The sequence below is a fragment of the Dermatophagoides farinae genome, chromosome 6 (genome assembly GCF_024713945.1).
Source record: "Dermatophagoides farinae isolate YC_2012a chromosome 6, ASM2471394v1, whole genome shotgun sequence".
In the NCBI taxonomy this organism is placed as follows: domain Eukaryota; kingdom Metazoa; phylum Arthropoda; class Arachnida; order Sarcoptiformes; family Pyroglyphidae; genus Dermatophagoides; species Dermatophagoides farinae.
In genome coordinates, this window is record NC_134682.1 from 3207308 (window position 1) to 3217787 (window position 10480).

At 33.3% G+C, this 10480-nt stretch overlaps 1 protein-coding gene and 1 non-coding gene across 2 annotated transcripts; one reads left to right on the forward strand and one right to left on the reverse strand.

Annotated features, from left to right (window-relative positions):
* Window positions 1-273: 273 nt before the first annotated feature.
* On the reverse strand, window positions 274-409 carry TRNAK-UUU (transfer RNA lysine (anticodon UUU)). The gene is made up of 2 exons: window positions 372-409; window positions 274-309 (listed from the first exon to the last, which is right to left on the reverse strand). It is a non-coding gene; the product is annotated as a tRNA-Lys (tRNA).
* Window positions 410-3316: 2907 nt separating this feature from the next.
* Window positions 3317-5501, forward strand: LOC124493691 (DNA topoisomerase 2-alpha). The gene is made up of 3 exons (XM_047056793.2): window positions 3317-4153; window positions 4216-5158; window positions 5231-5501. The coding sequence occupies exons 1-3, from the start codon at window positions 3675-3677 to the stop codon at window positions 5306-5308; spliced, it is 1500 nt and encodes a 499-aa protein (XP_046912749.2). The 5' UTR covers window positions 3317-3674; the 3' UTR covers window positions 5309-5501.
* Window positions 5502-10480: the final 4979 nt, after the last annotated feature.

Genomic DNA, 10480 nt, shown 5'->3' on the forward strand with positions numbered 1-10480 from the left:
AGCTTGACTTTTAGTCAGACTATTTCATGACTCATTTTCATGACAAATTTTTTTTAATTACTTTTTTAATTAAAATAAATAAAAATCGTCATTATAATCGACAACAACCTTATGATTATAATCATCATCTTCGTCATCTGAAGCATTATAATTATAGTTATAGTCATTTTCTGATTCATTTTCTTTTGAATCATCAGCATCATCAGAATCTTTATCGTCATTATCGTCATCGCCAGCACACAGTTGATTTGACATCAAATGACCAAAAAAAAACGCCGATGTTGGGACTCGAACCCAAAACCTTCCGGTTTCCGGTTACTGTAACTGTTACTGTGTTAATTTAAACACCAACACCCACTTTTGTACAGAAATAAAAGCCGGACATTCTAACCAATTGAAATACACCGGCGTCCTTATCTGGTCACGAATTGATCGACATCCGGTTTCGAAATGACGGGGTCATCTCTCTCCCCAATCAGGTCAATTCGAGACATTTTGTAGGTAAACGCCTGAGTTGAGGGGAAAATATCAGACAACAACAACAACAAAACATGACCGATCCAGATATATACATAGATTCCGTCCAAAAATAGCGAAAGCCGAAAATAGCTATGATTTTTTATTGTTCATTCAACACATGCACACGCACACTTGTTGCTAAAGTTATTTTATGTTTTGTTGTTGTTGTTGTCGTTTGATATTTTGGACGCAATTTAGGCGTTCACCTACAGAAAGGTCTTGAATTGACCCGATTAGAAATGACGCCGGTGTATTTAGGTTAGGTTAGATAAAACTACAGTATTGACAAACAATCTATAATAGAGATCAAAGTCTAAAATACTATGAATCGGTTCTTCGCTATTTTCGGCTTTCTCTATTTTCGTCAGTCGCTATTTTCGGATTTCGCTATTTTCGGCTTTCGCTATGTTGGGTCGGAATCAAAATTAAATCGTGATTTTTAAACTTAATAATCGGCCGGATAAATTTTCTTCTTCTGGTTACCAACATAGAGAACGTTTTGTTTGGATTGAAACAATGATGATTTTGAGCACTCCATCTATCTAGATTCTAGAAGATCCAATGCAATAGTTTAATTTTGAACACAAACATTTAAATCTTCATGATCAAAATACAAAACAAAATCATCTGCATACGCTTGTAAATGGCAATTAGAAGGAAGAGATAAATCAAACACATCATTAATCAAAATATTCCAAAGAAGAGGTGAAGATTTACCTCCCTGAGGACAACCACGACGAAATGGTTCCGATACCACATAATCTTGAATGGGCAAAAAATGACATAACGATTATCGAGAAAGCTGACGAACATGCTATAAAGATTGGGTGGAATGTTTTTAAACGCCTTAATTTAGCCAAAATAATATCGAAACATGCCGAATCAAATGCTTTGCTAATATCCAGAAAAATTAAGATACCAAATTTTTTGTCATCAAGAGTTTTTTTGCATCTTATTAACAATAACAGAAATTGCATCGATTGATTTTTGTGGAATACACAAAATGTTATTCAAAAAACGATGAGTCTTTTTAGCAAACCTAATATCTTGTCAGATATCAGTCATCGGGTAAAACAAATGAATAAATGTAATGCATGTAGAAATAAGACACAGCACAATCTGTGGATAACTTGGTCCAAAGACCACATTTATTGTGACATCTTTATAATCAGACAATTACAAGCATAAAAATATGATGACAGTGGCAGCCAAACAACCATTAAAATTAAAATTAAAACAAAAGGCTTCGATCCATTTCAATCGATCTGCTAATATTCGACTTATCAAGCTTGCCATCAATATTGGTTATTCAAATCCACCTCATTTTAGTCTCATAACCAATTCATCAATCTATCTCTTTATGACGCTTGTATTAGTTTATTTTCCTACATACATATTAGCTATAAAATTCGATGGTTTAGCTGTCGAATGTTAATAGTTCTACACGTGTTAATATTGTTAAACTTGATTTAATATTTAACAATTAAAAAACTTTTTTCGTTGATTCATTCATTCATTGATCAATTGATTCATTCATTAATTGATTCATCTATTTATTTTTAAAAATATATTTCAATTTTTAATCAAAAAAAATAAACATGGATAAACAACTCGAAAAGACGGTATTGAAACGGATGGTGATTCAATATCACAAAGACGGGCTGAGTATCCGGAAAATAACCGAAAAAATGAAGACAAGTAAGTCTAATGTCCAACTTATCGTCAAAATGGACAGACAAATGCCAACAAACCACCAGGCCCATCAGAGCAAACATTGACTTGGTCGTCAAATTGAAAAAACACCGGCAACAACAGGCAAAGAATTGGCAAATCATCTTGATGTGTCGAAAAATACGGTACGAAAATACATCAAGATGACCGAATATGGCGCCAGAATATCAAGAAAGAAGCCCCTTTTATCCAAGAAAAATAAAAACAAGCGCCGTTTATGGGCCAATAAAATGGTTGAAATGCCACTTGATTATTGGAAAAAAGTAATTTTTTCCGACGAATGTCGATTTTCTCAGTTTAACAATGCTTATCGCACATTTGTATATCGCAAGAAGAATCGGGCATACCAAGCCAAGAGGCTGGTAAAATATTCCGACAAAAAACATGTTGATTATCTGCCGATTCGGGTGATTCATAAATATTTTGATTTTGAATGCATTCATCTTCATCTAATGTTCCAAATTCCATTTTACGAGTGAAAAATTTTCTTAAGCATCAAAATTTATTATTTATTAGTACATACATACCATTATTGAATAAAGCTGGTCATTTTGTAACAACTAAACGTTAAAAATTTTAGAGAACAAAAAAAATCAGTTTTTCAATCAAATTTTTTCAAAGCAAAAAAGACAAAGACAACGACAAGACAGTGAGTAAATCGATGATGAAATTTCAAACGTTGCTGTTTATAACCACCGCAACAACAGAAATGTCGCTGCCAACACAGTTCTCAAAAGCATTGTCAAAGTTACAGCTCACAGACTACGCTTGTGTTTAGAAGCTACTTCTACATCTCAAGGTTATACATGGCTGGATGGTGAAACAATTTCAGAAAATGAAGATTGTACAAGAAATTCTGAATCCGATCTTTCCGTTGATGAAACAACGATTGCTGACATTAATGTGGATTCTACCTATTCGAAAACAGCTCAAGAAAACGAAAAGTTTGACGAAAAAATTGAAAAATCATATTTACAGAATCTTTTTTTTAAATTTTTCTTGACGCTGTGATAATTTAGAAAAATGATGACAATAAAAAAAACTTCAAAATCTAAACCTTATCTTTGATTTAATATTATTTTTTGAATTCCATTATGACAATCCAACGACTAGACTAGACTAAACTAAACTAGCTCACTAATCATACTCACTATAAAAAAATGTTTGAGTACGTCATATAAGTATGGTACGTGTGTGTGTGCGCGTTTTTTGTGTGTGAGTGAGTGAGTGATTGTTCTATTAATAATAGTGATGATGATGAAACAAACGTTTCAATTCCGTTTTTGACTGAAAAGTGAATTTAATTTTTTCCACATTCATATCATCATCATCAATCATCACCAGAATCAGATTGTTTCAAATCATCTATCTCAATAAATTCTTGATCGAACAATTCTACAGTTTGTTTTTTTTATTTTTACACAATGATATTAAGTCCTTTGGCAAGGAAAATATTTTCACCATTGGATGATCCATTATTGACTTATGAGTATGAAGGTAATCGAAAAATGGAACCCAAATGCTTTGTTCCAATCATTCCAATGGTTTTAGTTAATGGTGTCGAAGATAGTACTTCCATTTTTAAGAGTAAGGTTCCTAAACATAATCCACGAGATATCGTTGATAACATTAGACGAATGCTTCGTAATGAAGAACCTTTGGAAATGAATCCATGGTATAAAAATTTCAAAGGTACCGTGGTGAAAGTGGAACCAATGAAATATATCATTAGTGGTGAAGTTGCCAAATTGGATGAACAAACTATCGAAATTACGGAATTACCAATTGGCACCTGTATTGAGGATTATAAGGAAACAATTTTGGAACCAATGTTACATGGTACGGGAAAAAGTCCTGCACTCATCAATGATTATCAAGAATATCATACCGATACCACTGTCAAGTATGTTTGATTTAATTTTTTCTTGAGGTTCAATTCTAAAATTTTTTTTGTTTGTTTAATAGATTTGTTGTTAAAATGAATAAAAATGCATTGGAAAAAGTAATGCGAGATGGCATACATAAAAAATTCAAATTACAAACTTCTCTGTCAATTTCATCGATGTTTTTGTTTGATCAAAATGATGATATTAAAAAATATGAATCACCTTTGGATATTTTGCGAGAATTTTTCACTATGCGTATGGATTTCTATGTTCGACGCAAGAAATATTATGAAGCTATGTTTGAAGCTGAACTATTAAAACTTGAAAATCAAGTACGTTTTATTTTGGAATTAGATGAGAAAAAAATCATTACGAAAAATACTAAGAAAAAAGAATATATAAAGCTTTTGATTGAACAAAAATATGATTCGGATCCTGTGAAAGCATGGCACGACACGACGTCAAATAATGAAAATGAAAACGTTGAAGATGGTGATAAAATGCCTGAAACGGAAGAGGAGAAGAAATATGATTTTGATTATCTTATCGATATGACAATTCGAACAATGATAAAAGGAAGAGTTGAAGAATTAATGAAAAAACGTGATGCAAAAAAATCGGAACTAGAAGAACTTAAACGTTCCACGCCAAAAAAGCTTTGGGAAAAAGATTTGGATTCATTCGTTGAAGAATATGAACGTTTAGAAAAAAATGAAATTCAGAAAAAATCAGCTTGGATTTCAAATTTGGCCGATATTTATAAACCAAGTGTACATGCTGTTCGTATTGAACCAAAAATAGATTTCGAAAAATATCAGTCGAAAAAAGAACGGGTAAAAAAATCAAATAATAATAAAGAAGAAACAAAAAATGATGATGGCGATACGGATGTAGATGCGGTGGAAGGCCTGTCAAAAAATCTAAACTTACAAACGACAATTGATTATGGACAAACAAATGATTCAAAAATGAAAAAAGATGTTGAAATTGAGAAAAAGAAAACAGTAGCCGCCACATCATCGGTATGTTTTTTTATTGTTGTTAAATTTTTTTTCAATTTTTAATTGATCTGTTTTTTTTTTGTTGTTGTGTAGACTTCAAATGAAAAACAAAAATCTAATGAATCTGATAATGAAATTGTTGGCAACTCGGCAAAAACTATTGCAAATTAAAAAACAAAAATATGAAATTGATGATTGAAAATTTTCATTTTTACTATATTAACTATAATCCACCATTAATTTACTACTTATTCATTCAATTCATTCTCATAAAATATATATTTCATTTTTCAAAAAAAAGTGGCATAAGCCACATAAATTATGATCATAGACTAGTAGATCACTTTCAATTTTAATTTGTAATGGTTAATGGCGTGTGGCGCCATCGACGGCGAGTATTGAATCAACACGTGAAGTGTTGTATTGTTTAATTATTAAGTTGCTTTTTGAATGTGGTTGAATAAAGACATATTTGTGATTTTGAAATAAAGCTTGTTCCTTTATTGCGTGATTTTTGAATGATTATTACATTACATGGTGGCAGAGTTTCTATCTCATTCAAGATCCAGATAATTTACAAATATGGCCGATCGTGAAGCTAATACTGGCAACAACGATTCAGTACTGCAAGAGCTGTCTAGAATATTGGGCGAAAGCTATCGTGATGGTTCACGAACAGCATGGGTACAAACGCGGTCAAAATTGGCTAGCGAGACCATCGAGCAGTACGTGAAATATTTTGAATGTGTCGCCAGAGTAAATCGATGGAACGATCAAGATAAGATCGATATGTTCGAGGCTTCATTGGTTCCTGGTTCGCCAGAATTTAATGCTATAGCTGCTATGAAGGCCGGATCGAAAACATCATTTGGTGTGATGATAAGCAACTTAAAAGAATCAAGTAAACCGTTACGTGATTCAATGGTACGGTCATTTTTCCGTTTACAACGTGGTCAAGGTCAATCATTGGATGAGTTGGCCAATAAAATCATCAAGAGCGTCAATGAATTGTACGCCGATATGCCTGAACAATCTCGAGAAAGATTGGCACGTGATCGATTTTATGCAGCGTTGGACGAACGACTAGTTGTTGCATTGATAAATTCATCGAATTTAAAAACTATCGAAGAGATAAAAGCATTGGCTAAAGCGATCGAGATTAATTTGCCTTCAAAAGCGAAACAATCGTCATCGAATCCTTCGTTTAGTGGTGGCAATAATAATAAACAGAAACGTTGTCACAATTGCAACAGAATGGGTCATATTGCAGCTGATTGTCGGTTAAAAAAGAATGCAGCAAAGAAGAATAATTCATCGGAATTATCATCAAATAAGTCATCATCATCATCATCGTCATCAAAAACTGCATCTAACCAGACAATTCCAAAAGAAATTGCATCAATTTGTGATGAATCTAATCGTATCATTCCGCGACAATTTTTAAGATCTAAGATCAATCGAAAAACTGTCTATTGTTTAATTGATAGTGGATCAAAAGTATCGGTATTTCCATCATCTTGGCCTGTTGAAAAATTTGGTCAATCTGTCCTTCATACTGCAAATGGTTCGAAAATGTTAGTGAAGGGTGAATCGATTGTTAAAATGAACATCGATAGTTGTGTTATTGAGCACACTGTTTTGATTGGAAATGTTACTAAACCGACACTGGGTCGCGATTTCATCAAGAAAATTTCAGCTACGATTACGTATGACGATATTATGTATTTTACGTGGATGGGCAATCGTCGTCGTGTTAATCTGATTTCGGAAGATCAAATCGACAATGTCAATGATCACGATCTAACGGATGCAGAAGTCTGTGCACTGGCGGTCGAACATCTTACTGTGGATGATGATGCGGACAATGAAAATGTTTGTGGTGAATTTGAACAATCGGGTGTGGTAAATGCGTTAATCAATCGGTACATGGATGTGTTCGAAGGTATCGGACGTACAAATTTGGTAGAGCATTCTATCGAATTAAAAACAAATAAGGTGATCAATGTCAAACCTTATCCTGTGCCATATGCATATCGTGATGAAGTCCGTCGAATGTTGGTTGAAATGGAACAAAATAACATTATTGTTAAATCTCATTCCGAGTTTTGTAGTCCATTGTTGGTGGTAAAAAAGAAAGATGGTTCGTTACGGTTGGCAATTGATTATAGAAAGCTGAATGCTATCTCGAAATTTGACGCACAACCAACACCGAAAGTTCAAGAAATTCTGTTTGGTCTCGATAAAGCGAAAATATTTTCAAAATTGGATTTCAAATCTGGGTATTATCAGGTACCACTTCGCAGATCAGATCAGGAAAAAACAGCGTTTCGTTTTGAAAATACGTTATATCATTTTTTGGTTATGCCATTTGGGCTATCAACTGCTGCACAAACTTTTTCTCGTCTTGGAAATATATTGTTTCAACTACCGTTCGTCAAAATTTACATTGATGATGTTATTGTTTTCTCGAAAGACATGGACGAACACGTGAATCACCTTAAACAGGTTTTTGAAATTTTGAAATCAGCTAATTTAACGTTGAACAGAAAGAAATGTGAATTTGCTAAACAACGTATTGAATATTTGGGTTTTGTTGTTCAAGGTGGATCAATTCAACCATCCTCTGAAAAAACTAAATGTATTCATGAATTTCCGGTTCCGAAATGTAGAAAAGATCTTCGATCATTTCTTGGTTTGGTTAATTCTTATCGTTCATTAGTTCCGAATTATGCTGAAAAATCATTTGATTTGTATGAGTTGTTGAAACAAAAGAATCGTTTTCAGTGGAAAAACAATCATCAACGTATGTTCGAAAATTTAAAAGTATTGATGTCATCACAGCCTATAGTCAGAATAGCCGACTTAAACCGTGAGTTTATTGTTCGCACTGATGCAAGTGATAAAGCTATGGCGGGCGTGTTACAACAAGTTGATGACAATGGCAATAGATACGTTGTTGAATATTTTTCGAAGAAATTCACAGATTGTCAAAGTCGTTATGCCACTATTGAAAAAGAGGCTACTGCTCTCAAAACGGCGATTGATAAATGGTCAACATATCTAAAAGGCAAAAGTTTCAAATTAGAAACTGATCATCGTCCGTTGGTATGGATTAAATCCATGGTTAATCGTAACAATAAGTTGGCAAGAATGGCAATCGAATTGGCTGAATATGAATTTGAAATCAGTCATGTGAAAGGTAAAGATAATTGTGATGCTGATGCATTATCAAGAATTGAAATTTCCGCGATACAATTCGACGAATTGTCATCTGAGCAAGAATCTGATCAATTATTTTCGTCATGCTGGTCGTGATAGATTGTGCATTCCTCAATCGCGTGTAAAAGAAATTTTACAATTGTGCCATGATAAAATGAACCATATTGGTCAACACAAATGTTTAGATATTGTATTTTGTCGTTTCTACTGGCCAAAATGGCGTAATGATGTGAAACAATGGATTCGAAAATGTGCCTGTAATGTGAAAAAAGATAATGATCCTCGACCTGCAAAACAACCTATGTGTGCAACTGATATATTGAATCTCAATCCGTTTGAAAAAGTTGCAATTGATATTATGACATTATCAACATCTGAATCGGGCAATCGTTATTTATTCACACTTCAAGATTATCGATCTAAGTGGATTGAAGCTAAAGCTTCCGTTGATTCATCAACCGAAAGAATAATTGATTGGCTCGAAGAAATATGGAATAGGTTTGGCAAACCAAAAATATTGATATCGGACCGTGGGTCTCAATTTGAAAGCAGAGAGTTCATCGATTATTGTGCTCGTATGGGTATTGAACATCATCGAACAACACCTTATCACCATCAGTCAAAATTATAATAAAAAAAATTTCACAACGAAAAAAAAATTGCATTTATATTTTGTTTATGAGGTATTTGCGTGTTCAACCTAGAGTGGCCGATAATTTAAAAATATCGAAATATATCGAGCGAATGAAAGGAAATTACGATGAACGTAAAAAAGTGAATGATCAACCGATTGCGATTGGTACAAAAGTACTGGTTAAACATCCCACTATCCAGAATCAACATTGTCAAAAGTTATTGCCGGTTAACAAAGGTCCTTTTGTGGTTGCTGAACAATTGTCACCGAATACGTATCAGGTCAAGGATGGCGATGGTGAACTGTTAAATGTTCATCGGGATCAAATCGCGCCGACTGAGATCGAGGGCGTTCTATCGAAAATTCGAAAGCGTGGCCGCCCTCGTAAGGGGGTGTAATGGTTAATGGCGTGTGGCGCCATCGACGGCGAGTATTGAATCAACACGTGAAGTGTTGTATTGTTTAATTATTAAGTTGCTTTTTGAATGTGGTTGAATAAAGACATATTTGTGATTTTGAAATAAAGCTTGTTCCTTTATTGCGTGATTTTTGAATGATTATTACATTACAAATTATAATAAAAAAAATTTAAAAAAAAAATTGCATTTATATTTTGTTTATGAGGTATTTGGGTGTTATTCGATTATTTTGATTTCCAAACGATTGAAATTTAGACCGTGAGGCTCAGGTAAAAAAATGTTGATTACTTTGCAAATTGTCATTCGATGATCGCCAATTTATTTTTTGGTTATCTTCATGTTGCTCAGAATCGTTTGAATTGGAATGTATCAACATTATTCAATGCCATTTTATAAATTTTAGCGGTCATTTCATCAATAATTTGGCCATCATCATGAAGTTTCGATTGTTTCGGATCATCACTACTACTAATTGATGATGATGATAAATCAGCAGTCGATGTTGTTGTTGATTTCGTAATTTCCGTATGTTATCTGAAAGAAAGAAAGAAAAACGTTAAGCAATGGGATAAAATGATCCTGGATGATGATGATGATGATGATGAGGATAATGATGGCAACCACATTATTGATATGAATATCCACCATAATTAGCAGCAGCTTCTGTAGCCGGAATTGCTGCATATGATTCTATATTAACGTGATGATAATAAGGTATATGACCACCATCACCACAACCACCAACGCTACCAGCAAGCATTGGATGATTATATTGATTGACGAATTGAATTCTGATGATTCGTTGGCATATGCTGCTGTTGTTGTTGCGGTGATGTTGTTTTTGCCGTAAATGTTTCAGATTTATTACACCGGTAAAAAGATTAAAGAAGTAAAAACGAAAGTTCCCGAATTCATATTGAAAATACAATCATCATTTATTATTTTGGCCACACGCTTTGTACTTTTTTTTCTGATCACATAAAATGTATAGACAAAAAACAAGTGGAGAAAATTTTTTTTTTCGTTTTTTTTTTGTTTTCAAAATATCCGAAAATACAATAATAAATGTCG

Bases quoted from the DNA above. Each gene is read 5' to 3' on its own strand.
- LOC124493691 (XM_047056793.2), top strand. From the start codon at position 3,675: ATGATATTAAGTCCTTTGGCAAGGAAAATATTTTCACCATTGGATGAT. The intron at 4,154-4,215 runs GTATGTTTGATT...TTTGTTTAATAG, and splicing joins CATACCGATACCACTGTCAA to ATTTGTTGTTAAAATGAATA. The intron at 5,159-5,230 runs GTATGTTTTTTT...GTTGTTGTGTAG, and splicing joins CAGTAGCCGCCACATCATCG to ACTTCAAATGAAAAACAAAA.